Genomic DNA, 19,290 nt, shown 5'->3' on the forward strand with positions numbered 1-19,290 from the left:
GAGGGTCCGTGATTTCACGTGAGAGTTTCCAAAAACCACAAAAATCTTCATTAACACCAGACAAAGTCAGGAGATTTGTCACGAGTCGCTTTTGACACAAAAAAGGCGAAAGAAAGAGTCGGAAAGTCACCAGATTAAGAGACAAAGTCTGCAAAACTGCTAGCGCACACATCTTATCCTCACCGTCTCTTTCACTTCCTGTTACAGAGGGGGCGGAGTCACGTGACCACACTGTACACAGCTGAGTGTCTTAAAGGGACGTGAACACACCAAAAAACACTTTTCTTTTCTTTAAATTATCGAATATATCAACATTGGGCAAAATGACAAATGTCGAAAACGATACATTTTGTGTATATCGCCCAGCCCTACGTGACGCCGTCTGAAAACGTTGTTATTTTTAAACTCAGGCACATGTCGTGTAAAAGGCTCCGAGTCGAGGGTTTCTGACACTAAACGTGGAATGGAACCAACACTTCCTCACACACTCACACACACTCACACACTCCCGATCCAAAACATCACAAACCCTGTGATTCACCAGTACGAAAGTCCTCACAGAAAACACGGAGAGTGGAATAAAAGCAGACGAGCAGAGGAACGGATTTAACGGATTTATCCACCGACAAAGACACGAGAAACAAAAACAAAAACTCCTTCCACTAAGGGGGGGGGGGGGGGTGTGTGCAGTGACACACTCGTCTCCAAGCGACGCTCGTCTCAGCCACACACACACACACACACACACACACACACACACACACACTCGCGCTCACATGCAGGCCGACCACTAACATGAAGACACTGTTTCTAAAAGCCGTCCTCTGTCTGCACAGGGAGTCCATGCTATCGCAGTGCACGACCAGCAGAGGGCAGCAGGCTCCACCACAGCTAAGACGAGGAACCACCATCATCATCATGGTCAGTGTCAGTCATCCTCTGTCTGTCCCTCTGTCTGTCAGTCTGTCCCTCTGTCTGTCTCAGGGAGTCTTTTTTCTCTTCTTCACGTCTTCACAGCGCAGACACCTTCACAACGTTCTGGTGGGCGGGGCCCACTGGCAGGTGGGCGTCGCCCTCTGGGGTGGTCACCGGCGGCGTGGGAATGCTGATGATGGCCGTGGTGATCTGGCTGCTCTGGCAGTTCAGTGGCGCCGTGTCGTCCACACGCATATTCAGACTGGAGCGACTGCAGGGGGAGGGGTCAAAGGTCAAAGGTCAAAGGTTAGGATTAGAACATAATCCCACAAGAGCTCAACTGATGCTGTTTTTATATGAAACATCACTAACATTCTCTTCTTTTCAAAACCTCCCACGTAATCTGGAACAAATGCAATTTAATCTGTTTAATTTACGCAGATAATTTCCCTTTGGGATTAAAGTATTATAATAGTGATTCAAATGAATTAGACTAATCTTAAACACACAATTAAGAAGATGGAAAATTAAAAGAAAGAGGAAAATAATTACAACCAAATGAGAAGACTCCATTAAAAGTTTTTCAAAAATTTATTAAAATTATTCCTTAAGAGTTTTGCAAATATTTTCAACAGATCCTTGTTCAGGGCGATGCCGACTGTTATGATGGTTAATTTCAATTAATTCCGAGATAATTTTTGTTTTCGAGACGAAAGTCAGCTCACTGTCAAAGTGCATCAGGGTAAATGGGTAATTTCATGAAATTCAAAAATTCATTTAAATTATTCCTTTAGAGTTTTGCAAATATTTTCAACAGATCCTTGTTCAGGGTGATGTCGACTATTATGATGGTAAATTTCAAGTCATTCCGAGATACTTTTTTTCAAAAGAAGAAAGTCAGCTCACTCTCAAAGTGCATCAGGGCAAATGGATCATTTCATTAATTTCAAAAATTCATTTAAATTATTCCTAAATTTTACATTTACTAATCTCACTCCCACTTTGTAATCTCACACCTTACCCCCCCCCCCCCACCAAGTGTGCCATCTCATCAAAGATTATGTATGAATATCAGTCATATTTGTTACAGTTAAAATTAAAATATGTTTTTTAAGTTCCACTTTAACATTTTTCATAGAACAGCCACTTAAAAAATAACATGGTAAAAACACACACACACACACACACACACACACACACCTGGTGCTGAGTGGTTGGATGTGTATGGTGCTGAGCTCCTGCAGACCGCGTGGGTGGGCGTGTCTCAGCGGTGGCATGTGGGCGGGGCCACTGGCGTTGGGTAAGGGGGTGTGGTGCTTCTTGCTTCGGCGGGTGCAGCACGTGCCCGTCACGCCGTCCTGGCTGGAGAGGGAGGGGCTCCGCGAGGAGTAGTTCTGAAGCCCCGCCTCCAGGTAGCTCTGCTGGTAATACTGCTCGTCCACAAACTCGTGGTTCTGCACGTGAGGACGAGACGACGGCGAGAATATTAATGAACTGCTTTGTGAGGTCCAAAAAAACACTGTTCTGTGAGGTTCTGACACGCTGTCAACTGACTGGACTATGTTTACAGTATATATATGTGCTGTATACATGAGTACTCTATACAAAACACTTGTAAACTGTTCATTTTTCCTATTTTTCACTTCACCTCGAACCCTGGGCCTCAGCCCCCGACCTCCTCCTGACCAGACGACAAGTTCACTCAACTAGGGCTGCATCTATCGGATATTCTTGTAATCGAGTGTTCCACAACTATTCTTTGGGCCAATTCCAATTCCTATCTTAACCCTTAATCTTAACCCTTAACTGGCCTCAAAACCAAGTGTTGAGGGTTATTTTGTCACTTAGAAATGGGACACCCCTTAAATACAGATACGTCTTCAGACTGTAGGGGGCAGAATAACGCCAAAGCTGCGTCCAGTCTGTCAACTCCAAAAAAGAAGAAGAAGAAGAAGACATTTACGTCAGGATTATTTATTCTGATCCGTTTGTCAGTCAAGTTATTAGGTTGTCAGTTAGTTATAAGATGATACTCATACAAATATTCAGCTGACAGTTACCACACACCACGACTTATTGAAAAGTAAACCACACCGGCCGACTATTGACAAAAGATGGTCAAATCAAAATAAATGTTAGGCAACAATGACGTCAGTAATCCATAATATGGGCCTAAACTAAGATCATTTTTATATCTCTATTAACAAAGAAAATACTTCATTTGTGTCATACTCGTTTCGCTGCTTTCGGCGCCATCTTTGTTATGTGAAAACACGCAATGCATTCTGGGTAGCCCTTGCTCCCAAGGGTGGTCTTGGAGAATCTCAATATTGAGGGCGATACAGCCCTTAAACTGGGCCTCAACTTAATTCTTCTGAGAATCAGGACAGAACTTGGACTAGAGGGAGAACATTTTTGAGATTGAGGATTAAGAAGGAATTGGAATTCACCATTTGATTGTTGAATAAATCAGGGGAAAAAAAAGGAATTAAACAAATACTCGAGGCAGCGTTTTTGCCTCAAGGAAATTTTGCTATGGAGTTACTTGAGTAATCGTTGAAGCCCGACACTGAACCCTCAGGTCATTTTGAGTCCCCGACATAAAAATATTGTCTCGTAGACAGAATATAATACTGCTGTGGTCTGAATATGGGCCGTGAGCCTCGAGTTTGACACATGTAGGTCTGTAATCAACCAAAGAAACTCTTGGTCGACTAAAGCCCTGAAATTTCAACTTAAAACCGACTAATCTGTGGTGCTTTACGAGTGAGGCTCTTTTCAAATTAAAAGAGGCTCTTAATTTGAAAAGATCTGCAGCTGCTGCTGGAGTTCAACAGAGTCTGACGCTCTGACAGCGTTTTGCTTTACCTGCATCTGCGCAATATCATATCACTAACCCTAACCCAGAAAATAACTAGTAATATCAGCACAATAACTGTTGAGGAATGTTTAGATTATTTGGTTTATTTTGCATGTCCTCACAGAGAGACTGAACATCAGAGCTCAGCTTCACGGCTGAGACACAAACAGACGCTGTTGTCTGCAGGTGCGTCTGCAGTTATAACACAAATCAACCATTATTAGACTAAAACATTGAAATACGCTAATAATTCTGATATGTTCATACTCGAAACGGACGGAGCGATCTTAGCTTAGCGTTTTTAAATGATATGTCATGTTTGTAGTAGAGCTGTGAAAAGATTCCACTTTTTTACCGTCATCTACTTTTGAAAAATGCTGCCTCACTGATGATGTCTTTGACATGGATGTGACAGGACGACTGACTGTAGCCTAACATGAAAAACTCAAAATTCACATCTAATTAACGGCAACGCTGTCTAGGGCTGTAAAGTCAAAGTCGACTGGTCAACTAATTGGTCGACATGCTCTGGCTCGACCAAAATTGTGTTTGGTCGACTACATTTTTAAAAATGTTTTTTATTTTTTATGGTGAATTTCATTAGGAGGAAAGTACCACATGCTTATAGGGGTGTTTTACAGCACCCGTGCTTCACAGGTAACAGCCTGTCTTCAGAGAACACCCCCTTGTTTTCCACTACTTTGGTTTAGTCCAGCCCAGTGGATTGTTGTCACTCCGTGGCTCATGAGAGACAGATTAGCGTTGCCACTAATTAGATGTGAATGTTGATCTTTTCATGTTAGGCTACAGTCTCAGTCCTCCTGTCACATCCATGTCAGACATCAACAGAGTGGCAGCATTTTTCAAAAGTAGATGACTGTAAAAAAGTGGAATTTTTCACAGCTCTACTTCAAACATGACATATCATTTAAAAACACTAAGCTAAGGTTGCTCCGTCCATTTTGAGTATGAACATATCAGAATTATTAGCATATTTCAATGTTTTAGTCTGATAATCATTGATTGGTTTTATAACTGCAGACGCACCTGCTCGTAACAGCAGCAGCGTCCCGCGGTCTGTTTGTGTCTCAGCCGCGAAGCTGCGATGTTCAGTCTCACTCGGTGTTCTTTAACAGTTATTGTGCTGATATTACTAGTTATTGTCTGATATCACAGACTATGATATTGTGCAGATGAACGCAATGCAAAACACTGTCAGAGCCGTCAGACTCTGTTGAACTCCAGCCGTGGCTGTGGGTCTTTTCAAAATAAAAGAGCCTCACCCGCAAAGTACCCCCCGTCGATTAGTCGATTTTTGGTCGAAATTTCAGTGCTTTAGTCGACCAAGAGTTTCTTTGGTTGTTTACAGCCCTAAATCTGTCTGTCTCTCGTTAGCCACAGAGCGACAACAAACCACCGGGCTGGACTAAACCAAATTAGTGGAAAACAAGGGGGGTGTTCTCTGAAGACACGCTGTTACCTGTGAAACACGGGTGCTCTAAAACACCCCCATTAGCACTTGGTACTTTCCTCCTAATGAAATTCAACATAAAAAAAAAATCTATAGTATTTTTATTTTAATGTAGTCGACCTATCACAATTTTGGTCGAGACAAACTCTTGGTCGAGTTTAACGACTTAAACGTGTGTGTGTGTGTGTGTGTGTGTGTGTGTTGACTCACAGTGGTTTTCTCCAGACAGTGCAGCAGGTGGTGATGTTGGCTCTCTAACAGAGAAGTCGACTTACTCAACTGCTGTTCCTCCTCAGTGGAACTCTGTGACACACACACACACACACACACACAGAGAGAAAGTGAGAGGTCTGCGACACACTTCCTGTCAGGGTGACAGTAATCAGGTGTGGGAGGTGGGCGTCGGCCTGTGGGCGTCGGCCTGTGGTGGTGTCACTACCTGATCTGAGAGGTTCATCTTGTACGGAAGGTGCTGGAGTTGGAAAAGGAAGAGAAAACAGACGAGTTCAGGTTCAGAGAAATATCTTTACACAGTGAACACAACATGAGAGTGGATCACAACAACACCACTCACTCTGGATACACCAACATTTCACTCAAGGATTCAATTCTTTTACACATATGGTAGGTATGTAACCACATACTCAACTACGATACAAATTTTTTTTTTTATCAAAATGAGCTACAGACAAATTATGACCAAATAAACTGAGCTTTTATTCGTAGGAAAAAAATCTTAGAGGTGCTTTTTTTACAGAAACTCTGTAAAACAGTTTGTGTCCTCTTATAAACATGGTCATCTTAAACTACAAAATATCTCCTTTCTTTAGAAACACTCTCACAAGTAAAGGCCACATTAAACTTCTCCGACTGCGTAACCACGGAGACGCCTCCAGCCTTCATAGTTCTCAGTCATGGTGACGGATACGCACTGCAATTTCCCGCCCGATCAGTAGGGGTCGCTACGCAAGGTTGTTGTGCTTCTGGCTACAGTGAGCAATTGGCGTCCGAGAGAGAAAGACTGTTGAAGCGGAATAAGATTGAAACAGTGGACGTTTCTCACTTTTCTGTGTCACGGAACACTGTTTTAAGATCATTTGATCTTGTCATATCAAATATAATATATACAGTATATATATATATAGTGTCACAGAGTCAGGAGGAGCTAAAGCCTCGTGACGAGCGTCATGATATTGTAATATTTGTGTAACATTGATTCTCCTTAAAATCACATTTTGTGTTCCCACTGGCCATGCAGCAGACTCCGCCCCCTTATTTCCTCTGATGTGTGTGTGTGTGTGTGTGGGTTAGCTGGGCAACCATGGTAGTGGTTTCAACTATTAATGGCCTCTCTCTAGCGCCACACACTGGCCGCCTGCAGTCGCTCTACAGCTCCCTCTGGTCATCACATCATAAAAGATCAATGTCAAGATTTTGTGAATGAAAATTCTTTTAAATGAAGATTGATTTTAATTTTCCGAACTCAGTTTATAAACAGTTCTAATAAAAAAAAACACAAATAAAATAAGGCACAGTGACATTTTGTCTCCGTCTGTATTCTGATGAAAAATGGCTTCAGGTAACTTGTTATTATTTCCTAAAGAGACATGAGTCATTGAAAGGTCAAACACAACAGATATTAAGTGACGACAGCGTCAGTCTGTTTATAATCTGAAGTCACGTTAAATCACACGAGTTTATCTTCTCAGGATTAAAACACTTCCACAGTTCGTTTGTCTGTAGTTTCCCATGTTTTTAAAATCATGTCTGTTTTCACAGCACAGACAGAGATGATTCCTAAAGACATAGATCTGGTCGTGAGTGCAGAAACAAACACAGACTTTCAGAGCGTTGCATCAGTGTCTCCCAGCAGAAAAACAAAAACATCGTCCTGATCGTGTATTCACCACAGCAACGCCCAGAGGCAACTGGAATGCCATGTTTGGAGGATTTGTAGAGGCAATTTTCTGTTTGTTAAGAGTGCGGCTGGTGTTCAAAGAAAAACAATCTCCGCTGAAAGGAACATTCTCCGTTTGTGTCGTCGTCAGGGTCGATTCTTCTGAGCTCTCACAGTTTATCTGGTCCTAACAAACCAGTAAAAGATCGTGGTGTTTCCTTCACAGCATCAAAGAAAGAAAGAGAGACTAGAACCTCCTCGTAAAACACAGCAACAAATCTTCAACAAGCTAATGTGTGGGAACTTATCCTGATCTGATCATGATGATGTCCCGATCATGTCCTGATGTCGTGATGTTATCCTGATGATATCCTGATGACGTCGTGATGATATCCTGATCATGTCCTGATGTCCTGATCATGTCCTGATGACGTCATGATGATATCCTGATCATGTCCTGATGACGTCGTGATCATGTCCTGACGATATCCTGATCATGTCCTGATGACGTCGTGATCATGTCCTGACGATATCCCGATCATGTCCTGATGATATCCTGATCATGTCCTGAAGTGTGATTTCTCAGGATGACTCAACCTCCAGAATAAAACTTGAGATGTTTTTGTCTCAAGTGGTTTTAAACTGTGGACATCTGCACCGTGTCCCACTGGTGTCTCAACAGAACTTCTACAAGCAAACATCAAACATCTGATCTCACAGTGGTTTTGAACCGTTTGCCCGTGGACATCTCGAGGACGACCTCCTATTCTATGCACTTGCATAACTGAGAAGTACGACTGGAGTACATGGTCACCAAGTACAGGAGTACACAAGTATCCTCTCTTCAGTTGGAACAGCAGTCTTAAAACTCATGCTCTTATATTTAGGGAAATAATAGTGCATAGTTTTAGTGCAAAATTCCCAAAAGTTATTCTCGTTAACATTTTAAACCGTCTTTTAGTGGTTTTTTTTACTCCATAAAATAAACCTGGTAAACAAATCAACATATGAACCAAAGGGACTTGTTTAGACCTGAGTTATTTCTGTGTTTCAGTATCAGCAGTCTTTGTGGAGGCGTCGGCAGTGATGGCGATAATTCACCACCCGGGCGGCCGCCATACTGCCAGAGTGGAAACAGCTTGACACGCCGCAGTGTCGCCCTGCGTGACGCCGCCGATGCTGCTAGTAAATAACAGCCTTGATACGAAGCTGCGGCACAGTGAGGACACGTTACCGCCACGTCTGTTTGGATTCTCAGTCAAGCTTTTTCTCTACACAGCGCCCCCCACAGTTTTGGAGTATATATGTTTATGACACCACCGTAAACCTCCAAACAAAGACGTAACGTGAAAGCGACATTAACGGCTCATGAATTTAAAAGACGGCAAGAAAAAGAAAACGCAATAATAAACACTTTTCAGCTTTGATTGCAATATAAAGGAAAAGAGGGATAAACAGAGTTATAATAACTGTAAATCAGTCAGATTTACGTCCACCACGTGTCTCAGAATTGTCTCTGATAAATAAAGATTGATTGATTGATTTAAAGTGATGAGACTATAAATATGTAATATCATCTATAATAAGAGTTTGTCCGTATTCATGCATCATTTATTAGTTTACATCTTTTTAATCACAAAAATAAAACATTACAAATCTCGTCAAACACGTGTCCCTGTTGTTGTTTGTCTTCTTTTAACAAGAGTGAGCTTTATAGATTTGGCACTTTATATCAAACTGTCTGACTATTAAATAATAACAATAATAACTGTAAAAACACTTAGAAAAGATAGAGAATTGGCTAGTAAGATATCTATATAGAGATAAAAAGATATACTTTACTGATCTGAAAGCTAAAAATATTGTAATAAAAATAGTGTATTGTAGTGAAATGTAGTGAGATATAAAACCACAACCATAGAAGGAATAAAAACATGAGATTAGAAACAAAAGTATATATATATATATATATATATATATATATATATATATATATATATATATTTGTACGTGTTATATAAATATGAATCATTTAAAAATGTTAATGCACACTGAAACATTTTAATGGAAATTGTTGAGTAAAACCATAGAAATGCAACATAAACCCTTAAATTCAAGGTTTAAAGATGAATTCACGAGACTTTATGTGGATTTAATTATTAAAAAAAGAAGTTCACATGATCACTGCAGTATGTTCAGTCTGCAGGCTCTTTTTATGACAAATGAATCCATGATTCTCACACACACACACACACACACACACACACACACAAGCCGTTTCCGTTCTTCTTCTAACGCTCGTAAAGTGAAGGTTTTTGGCCGTGGAACGCGGTGGAGTGGTGTTTACATTGGTGGTGCGTTCACGGCCTGCAGCTCGTTCCTCAGCGCGACGAGCAGCTGCGCTTGCCGCGCCCACATCAGAGAACGCCGCCGCCGCCGCTGCCACGTGAATCACATGACAGGACGCACACGCGTTCTCAGAAGGTCAAAAACAACCTCTTTTCAACTTCATCCTCAGAGATTTCATCACCGTGGAGACACGTCTATTTGATTATTAACAAGTCTATTTGATCAATAATGCAGGGATTCAGTCAAATCACAGGAGTTTTGTTTTTATCCAGTCTGTGTTTGTCTTACCGTCAGCTCCAGAACTTCGTTGAAGAGTCCGTTGCGTTTGCTGTGCAGGAAGGCCGTGGAGCTCCCCTTCTTTGACAATCGTATCCTGGCCAGACGAGCTTTCTGCAAAGAGCACAGGTGTTAGTCACCGTCGCAGACACATTTACGTCGTCTTCTAGATCCAATCAAACAGGAGCCGCTGAAGCGTTGGCTGTTAAAAAATAAGTCATCGCATGACAGTTATGAATCAAAGAGACAAAGAAGACGAGGAAGGACGCGTGTATTCAGTGTTGTTCTCCTTTGAATTCTCATCATCATCATCTAAAGCAGACCCCTGAAGACCGTGGTAAGGAGACCCCTGAAGACAGCTAGCTCCTTTAGCTAGCATTAGCTGGTACAGTAACCACACATGAACTACAGGACTGTTTATTTACAGCAGTTCACACACAGTGATGCGCAGACTCTCTCACACACTAAAGGGAAAAGAACTCAAAGACAGATGTAAATGTAGAGCTGCAACTAACGATTATTTACGTAATCGATTAATCTGTCGATTATTTTCTCGATTAATCGATGAATCGTTTGGTTCATAAAATGTTAAAAAAACATGGATCAGTGTTTGTCAAAGCTGGAAATGATGATGTTCTTGAACGTCTTGTTTTGTCCACAAACCAAAATGATTCGGTTTTTAATGATTTCATAAATTTATGAAGCTAAAACAACCAAAAATCTTGGTTTGATCACGGAAAAAGCTTCAAACGGATGAATCAAAAATAGTTGACGATCAATTTAGTAATCAATTAATTGATTAATGTCTGTATTATCTGTAATATTTGACAAAAAACATGCTGTGTATGACATTCCATCTGCAGCCATGTTAAAACGATTCTGGCAATCAATGAACCGATTCAAATAATATATTAAAAATATAATTAAATTAAAAAAAAAAACATAAATAAAGCAGTGAAATAACAAATAAAGATTTAAATAACAAATTTAATCTCACATTTTATAATAAACAATGAAATATGAGTTCTTAACATCTCAATAAAACAATCCACGAAACACAATCAAAGCGCATCTCCACACCTGTATGATCATCACACACACACACGCACGCGCCGGCGGCTAGCGTTAGCTGCTAGCTTAAAGCCGATAACTCTCCAAATTCACGTTCGTCTCCGTCACAAACTCTCACGCACACACACAATGCGCCCCAAACACTGACCGATATTAATGATGACACTTTTATGATGTTTACAACAAAATTAGACACTCGACAACAACTTAGCGAACTTAGCTCAACTTAGCTCAACTTAGCTAGCCGCGGTGACTCACCTCCGGCCATGTTCACACGACTCTGACGGGACTGAGCGTGCGTGCGCGCTACCGTACCTACGCAGGTACGCGATGACGTCACGGACACGCACTCGCAAAAACGTGACGGGGCGCGTCATTCAAAGGCGTTACCATGGCGACCCTGTTACACACGCGGAAGCGAGGTTTGTCTTCGTATTTGAATATGAATAAAAACAAAGAATAAAGAATAAAACGCGGTGGGAAAAGGTCTGTGTTTGTTCTGTGTTAAACAGGGCCGGCCCAAGACTCAATGGGGCCCTAAGCACAATGTGATTTGGGGCCCTCTGTTACTGCCAATAATAGTGATTATTGATCATTCAACTACTATACTAAAGCTATTCTACTCTCGAATACAAATACACTTGTAAAACTTTTTGTTTGACACCAGATTTCCCAACTTACAGAAAAATCTTTCAATTAATATTTGGCAAACTCAGCAACTCCCCCTACTGGTGACACAGAGAATCAATACATAAAACCTAAGGGTTTATAAATAAAAAATTAAGATATTAAGGTCTGACCTGAGTGATGGAGGCAGCAGTGACACAGAGTGACCATACGAGGCAGCAGTGACACAGAGTGACCATACGAGACAGCAGTGACACAGAGTGACCATACGAGGCAGCAGTGACACAGAGTGACCATACGAGGCAGCAGTGACACAGAGTGACCATACGAGGCAGCAGTGACACAGAGTGACCACACGAGGCAGCAGTGACACAGAGTGACCGCACAAGGCAGCAGCGGTGACACAGAGTGACCACACGAGGCAGCAGTGACACAGAGTGACCACACGAGGCAGCAGTGACACAGAGTGACCACACGAGGCAGCAACGGTGACACAGAGTGACCACACGAGGCAGCAGTGACACAGAGTGACCACACGAGGCAGCAGTGACACAGAGTGACCAAACGAGGCAGCGGTGACACAGAGTGACCACACGAGGCAGCAGCAGTGACACAGTGACCACACGAGGCAGCAGCGGTGACACACAGTGACCACAGGAGGCAGCAGAGGATCACCAACTCCTGAAAATCACTGACTTCTCTGTGGACTTTGGTGTGGGAGAGTGAGTGGTTTACAAACTTCAGTTAACTTAAATAAATATGCAGATATTATGGGATGTTCAGTGTCCTGACTCCTTCTCTGTTTCCTCGCTCGTCTTCTTCTGACTGAGCCTCGAGGATCATCACAGTCACATTATAATTATGGGATGGAAGCCAACACAAATCCTCCATTTAACCACCTGGAGCTGCACACACACACCCACACATACACACACATACACACTCCTTCTATGCTATCAACATTTCCAGAAAGTCTTGTTAGAAGTTAGACTTTTATTTATTTATTTATTTCAAAGTTGAAAGTAAAAGTTTTAAAAATTCATAGACCTTTGAGTTACGGCTTCTACACACACACGCACACACACGCACACACACACACGCACGCATGCACGCACGCACACACACACACACACACACACACACACACACACCTGCAGCTCATCTTAAAGGTTGCCTTTACACACACTGACACATTTCTGCCACAAGGAAATGAAGTCAGTAACTTCCTCTGAGGCGTGTTACTCTGTGATAACACACACACACACACACACACACACACACACACACACACACACACACACACCAGTCAAGAGCCTCAGAGAGAAGAAAGCAGACGAGAGAAATTGGTGAAAATTTGACTGTCAAAGAAAATGTGTGTGTGTGTGTGTGTGTGTGTGGACAGAGAAAGGAAAGTGTGAATTGATTGTGAAGAAATCACGTGATCATCCCTCCTCCTCCTCCTCTTCCTCCACCTCAGTGACACAAAGTGACCACAGGAGGCAGCAGAGGAGCAGCAGCTGGACTTTGGTGTGGGAGAGTGAGTGGTTTACAGTGAGATAAAGACGTGATCATGTGACCTTTACGTTTCTCCTCACGTCCGTTTGCTCCCTTTTTTTGCCGCTGCAGAAAACTTTATTGATCGTCTCAAGAAAAACACTCCAGCAATCTTCATCACCTTCAGACTGTAACCTTCTGAGGAGGAGGAGGAGGAGAGGAGAGGAGGAGAGGAGGAGGAAGAAGAGGATGGAGAGGAGGAAGAAGAGGAGAGGAGGAGGAAGAGAGGAGGAGAGGAGAGGAGAGGAGGAGGAAAAGGAGGAAGAAGAGGAAGAGGAGAGGAGGAGGAGAGGAGGAAGAGGAGGAAGAAGAGGAGAGGAGGAGGAAAATGAGGAAGAAGAGGAAGAGGAGAGGAGGAGGAGAGGAGGAAGAGGAGGAGGAGAGGAGGAAGAGAGGAGGAAGAGGAGAGGAGGAAGAGGAGGAAGAAGAGGAAGATGAGGAAGAAGAGGATGGAGAGGAGGAGGAATGAGAGGAGGAGAGAAGAGGAGTTCCACTCTGGTTTAAAGGGGTAGTGACATTTATTTGTCCTGTGATGGTCATCGTCATGTTTTCATCACTTCATCATTACTCTGTTCTAACTGAGCTTTAGATGTTTAAATAAAGTTGTCTCCACTTGGACCAAAGCTGTGGACTGAACCACTGTTTCTTCTTCTTCTTCAGAGGACAAAGACAGAAAGACGTCAAAACTAACTCAATATGTAACTGAAGACGTCAGAAGCTTAAATGTTCAGCAACAGTTAATGTTGTTGGTCTAATTAAAGATGGAGACTCTGCACAGATTAAGGCTCAACAACGTTTTTGTCTGATTAGTATTTTAACTTTCCTTCACGTTTGGTAATAATCTACTTATTATTGATGATAATCTACACTAGATTATCATCAATAATTAATAGATTATCATCAATAATTGATGATAATCTCCTCATTATTGATGATAATACTAAGTTTCCTCTGGATCAGTCAGGACTTATTTTTATATTTAACATTTACATTAAGATGTTTATATCTTTACAGCTCAGGGACATTAAAACTAGTAACTAGTTACTTTTGCAATACAGTAACTCATTAACTTTTAGGGAGAAATAACTAGTAACTATAACTATAACTAACTATAAGTGATGATTCTGACTTCTGTCAGTCTGCAGCCACATATAAAATCATTATTTTAGAATAATAATAATAAAAATATGTATAAACTAAAACATTCATTTAATCTCAGTCTCATGAGATTGAACCAGCTGTTAAACAGCAGTGATGTCATCAACACAATGATGATGTCATTCAAAGGTCCTCATGGGGGAGGAGTCACAGCTTCAGGGTTATAAATGTGGGAGAGATTCTACGTTTAGATCAACGGATGACCTCACTGCACATGTCCACGGAGACGTCCACATGTCCACAGAGACGTCCACATGTCCACGGAGACGTCCACATGTCCACAGAGACGTCCACATGTCCACAGAGACGTCCACATGTCCACAGAGACGTCCACATGTCCACAGAGACGTCCACATGTCTACGGAGACGTCCCATGTCCACGGAGACGTCCACATGTCCACAGAGACGTCCACATGTCCACAGAGACGTCCACATGTCTACGGAGACGTCCCATGTCCACGGAGACGTCCACATGTCCACAGAGACGTCCACATGTCCACAGAGACGTCCACATGTCTACGGAGACGTCCCATGTCCACGGAGACGTCCACATGTCCACGGAGACGTCCACATGTCCACAGAGACGTCCACATGTCCACGGAGACGTCCACATGTCCACAGTGGGATCAGCTTAATGACCACAGCTACACCGGACCGGACCACCTGAGTGGAGCTGGTGCCCAAAGACACTGCAGTTCCACAGCAAGGTGGAACACACTGTGTGTGTGTGTGTGGGGGGGAGGGGGGGGAGGGGGAGGTCAAGCCAACAACACACACACACACACACACACACACACACACACACCTCCTCATGTGTGTGATGGTTATTTCAGGATAGAACAGCATGAGGACAAACGTCGCCTCCAGCTCTTCACCCTCGTCCCCCTGATCATTATGGCCTTCATCACCACTGCTGCTCCTCTCTCCTCCTCCTCTCTCCTCCTCCTCTCCTCTCCTCCCCTCTCCTCCTCCTCCTCTACTCCTTAGCTCACAGGGACAAAGCAGCTATTTCATTGATTTTATTATGAATTATGAAGCTTTTGTTCCTCAGATAAAGTGAACATGTGAACTCAGTGATGGAGGCAGCAGTGACACAGAGTGACCACACGAGGCAGCAGTGACACAGAGTGACCACACGAGGCAGCAGTGGATCATCGACTCCTGTGTTGTTTCTCTGTGGACTTTGGTGTGGGAGAGTGAGTGGTGAGAAATGAAGACGTGAACGTGTTGTTGATCCTCACATTAACACATAAAGTTTTACATAAATAAGTGTTGTTAATGTGTGTGTGTGTGTGTGTGTGTGTTAACTTTATATAAACCACAGATCATTTACAGATAATTAATTATAACTTATGCTATAAATATTCATGAGAACTCATTAAAACTTCAATATTTATGCAGAAAAGCCAAAATGTAAAGGTCAGGGTTTGGGTTTGGACATCAGGGGACATCTTCATCATCATCATCATCATCATCATCATCATCATCATCAACATCTTCATCATCATAATCATCATCATCATCAACATCATCATCACCACCGTCATCATCTTCATCATCTTCATCATCTTCATCATCATCATCATCATCATCATCTTCATCATCATCATCATCATCAACATAATCATCATCCTCACCATCATCATCTTCATCATCATCATCATCACCTTCATCATCATCATCATCCTCATCATCATCATCATCATCATCCTCATCATCATCCTCATCATCATCATCATCATCATCACCATGGTTAGTGAGGGACTGAGGCCTCAGTGTCGCCCCCTAGTGTCCAGGTGAAGGTAAATAAAGGTCTGACCTGCATTTTCTGAGCCCGTCGTTTGTCTGCTCTCTGGTTCTGATGATAGATGCGACTGAAGTTGGACACGATGACAGGAACAGGAAGAGCGATGACCAGAACTCCACTGAGAGAACAGATGGAACCAAAGATCTTTCCTGCTATCGTCTTTGGAACCATGTCTCCATACCTGAGGGGACAGAACAGTGAGTTAGTTTAGATAGTTAGTTAGTTAGTACATGGTGGACAAACACTGGGTTCTTCTACTGTCACCTGCTCCTCCCAGACCTTCACAATAAAAGACAGCACATAATATTAACCAGCAGCTCCTCTCAGACCTTCACAATAAAAGACAGCACATAATATTAACCAGCAGCTCCTCTCAGACCTTCACAATAAAAGACAGCACATAATATTAACCAGCAGCTCCTCTCAGACCTTCACAATAAAAGACAGCAGATAACATTAACCTTTCCAGGAGGACGTGGTAAATGCCAGAGACATTTCCCAAAAGTCATTTAGTCCAATTTAATCTGAAACATTTGCAAGTCAAAAACAATCCCGTCTGCAGCTCAAAGACAGACAACGCAATTACAGTAACTGCTTTACCGTAACACAGGAGGGAGGGGGCGCCACTGAGCGTGAGAGGGAAAGACAAGACAAGAAAAAACTGAACGAGCGAGACTTCATCTGGAAATGGAGCTCATTTCTTATTCATGAAGAAGGAGTCACATGACCAGGAGACCAGGAGTCACATGACCAGGAGTCACATGACCAGGAGACCAGGAGTCACATGACCAGGAGTCACATGACCAGGAGTCACATGACCAGGAGTCACATGACCAAGAGTCACATGACCAGGAGACCAGGAGTCACAAGACCAGGAGTCACATGACCAGGAGACCAGGAGTCACAAGACCAGGAGTCACATGACCAGGAGTCACATGACCAGGAGACCAGGAGTCACAAGACCAGGAGTCACATGACCAGGAGACCAGGAGTCACAAGACCAGGAGTCACATGACCAAGAGTCACATGACCAGGAGACCAGGAGTCACAAGACCAGGAGTCACATGACCAGGAGTCACATGACCAAGAGTCACATGACCAGGAGTCACAAGACCAGGAGTCACATGACCAGGAGACCAGGAGTCACAAGACCAGGAGTCACATGACCAGGAGACCAGGAGTCACAAGACCAGGAGTCACATGACCAGGAGACCAGGAGTCACAAGACCAGGAGTCACATGACCAGGAGTCACATGACCAAGAGTCACATGACCAGGAGTCACATGACCAAGAGTCCAGGAGTCACATGACCAGGAGACCAAGAGTCACATGACCAGGAGTCACATGACCAGGAGACCAGGAGTCACAAGACCAGGAGTCACATGACCAAGAGTCCAGGAGTCACATGACCAGGAGACCAAGAGTCACATGACCAGGAGTCACATGACCAAGAGTCCAGGAGTCACATGACCAGGAGACCAAGAGTCACATGACCAGGAGTCACATGACCAGGAGACCAGGAGTCACAAGACCAGGAGTCACATGACCAAGAGTCACATGACCAGGAGACCAGGAGTCACAAGACCAGGAGTCACATGACCAAGAGTCACATGACCAGGAGACCAGGAGTCACAAGACCAGGAGTCACATGACCAGGAGTCACATGACCAAGAGTCACATGACCAGGAGTCACAAGACCAGGAGTCACATGACCAGGAGACCAGGAGTCACAAGACCAGGAGTCACATGACCAGGAGACCAGGAGTCACAAGGCCAGGAGTCACATGACCAGGAGACCAGGAGTCACAAGACCAGGAGTCACATGACCAGGAGTCACATGACCAAGAGTCACATGACCAGGAGTCACATGACCAAGAGTCCAGGAGTCACATGACCAGGAGACCAAGAGTCACATGACCAGGAGTCACATGACCAAGAGTCACATGACCAAGAGTCACATGACCAGGAGACCAGGAGTCACATGACCAGGAGTCACATGACCAGGAGTCACATGACCAGGAGTCACATGACCAAGAGTCACATGACCAGGAGTCACATGACCAGGAGACCAGGAGTCACATGACCAGGAGACCAAGAGTCACATGACCAGGAGTCACATGACCAGGAGACCAGGAGTCACATGACCAGGAGTCACATGACCAGGAGTTACGAGACCAGGAGTCCAGGAGACCAGGAGATAAAAAATGAAAATAAGGGTTTGACACCTCTGACTTATGCCATCGGGCCATTTCTACACACACAGACACACACAGACACACACACACACACACACACACACACACACACACACACACACACACACACACACACACACACACACACACACACACACACACACACACAGAGGCGTCTCATTAGCTGCTGTGATGACACTCACTGCCCAGGTGTCATTAAATAATAGTCAGGGACGGTTATATGCACGTGTGTGTGTGTGTGTGTGTGTCTTTGTAATTAGCGATTAGCAGAATGCTATCAACAGAACGCCTCAGTGACTCCACTTCTAAGAGTCGACAGGAAGTGCAAACACAATTATGAGAAGAAGAGAACACGCAAAAAAAACATTTAAATATGAATTAAATATGAATTAACCCTGACACACACACACACACACACACACACACACACACACACACAGTAATGGCTGTTGGAACATGGTTTTTATACAGAAACCACGACGTGTCCATTCACTAATACGCCAGCACATATTTATTTTATTTTTATTATGCTACTACTTTTGCGGCTAACTTGGCGAACCTGTTTCCAAACGTAAGCTAGCGAGGCTATGGTTAGCATTAGCTCACATAATACAAACACTGTGCAACCTCATTAGGTACGCAACCACAATGTTTTCATTTTCCATTAGCATTAGCGTAGCTAGAGGAAAAATAGGAATACATACTTCCTACGGGCACTGGGGCAGGAGGACATGAGGACAGAAGGACATGAGGACAGAAGGACATGAGAACACAAGGACATGAGGACAGGAGGACATGAGGACACAAGGACATGAGGACAGAAGGACATGAGGACAGGAAGACATGAGGACACAAGGACAGGAGGACATGAGGACAGGAGGACAGGAAGACAGGAGGACAGGAAGACATGAGGACAGGAAGACATGAGGACAGAAGGACAGGAGGACAGAAGGACATGAGGACACGAGGACAGGAGGACACAAGGACAGGAGGACAGAAGGACATGAGGACAGAAGGACATGAGGACATGAGGACATGAGGACTTGAGGGCATGAGGACATGAGGGCATGAGGACAGGAGGACAGAAGG

The 19,290-nt window shown here is 43.5% G+C and overlaps 1 protein-coding gene across 1 annotated transcript in view; it reads right to left on the bottom strand.

The window, feature by feature from the left end:
* Positions 1-1,011: 1,011 nt before the first annotated feature.
* kcnd3 (potassium voltage-gated channel, Shal-related subfamily, member 3) overlaps positions 1,012-19,290 on the bottom strand; it is a gene marked incomplete at its 3' end in the record, with an annotated part of 66,655 nt that continues 48,376 nt past the window's right edge. Inside the window, exons 2-7 of the mRNA XM_083895636.1 lie at positions 15,998-16,166; positions 9,781-9,882; positions 5,686-5,718; positions 5,457-5,549; positions 2,116-2,369; positions 1,012-1,186 (exon numbers count right to left, since the gene is read on the bottom strand). Of these exons, the coding sequence (XP_083751762.1) occupies positions 1,012-1,186; positions 2,116-2,369; positions 5,457-5,549; positions 5,686-5,718; positions 9,781-9,882; positions 15,998-16,166 (826 nt within the window). The remainder of the gene's footprint in view (positions 1,187-2,115; positions 2,370-5,456; positions 5,550-5,685; positions 5,719-9,780; positions 9,883-15,997; positions 16,167-19,290) is intronic.

This window comes from Microchirus variegatus (genome assembly GCF_963457635.1).
Source record: "Microchirus variegatus genome assembly, chromosome: 9".
Classification (NCBI taxonomy): Eukaryota; Metazoa; Chordata; class Actinopteri; order Pleuronectiformes; family Soleidae; genus Microchirus; species Microchirus variegatus.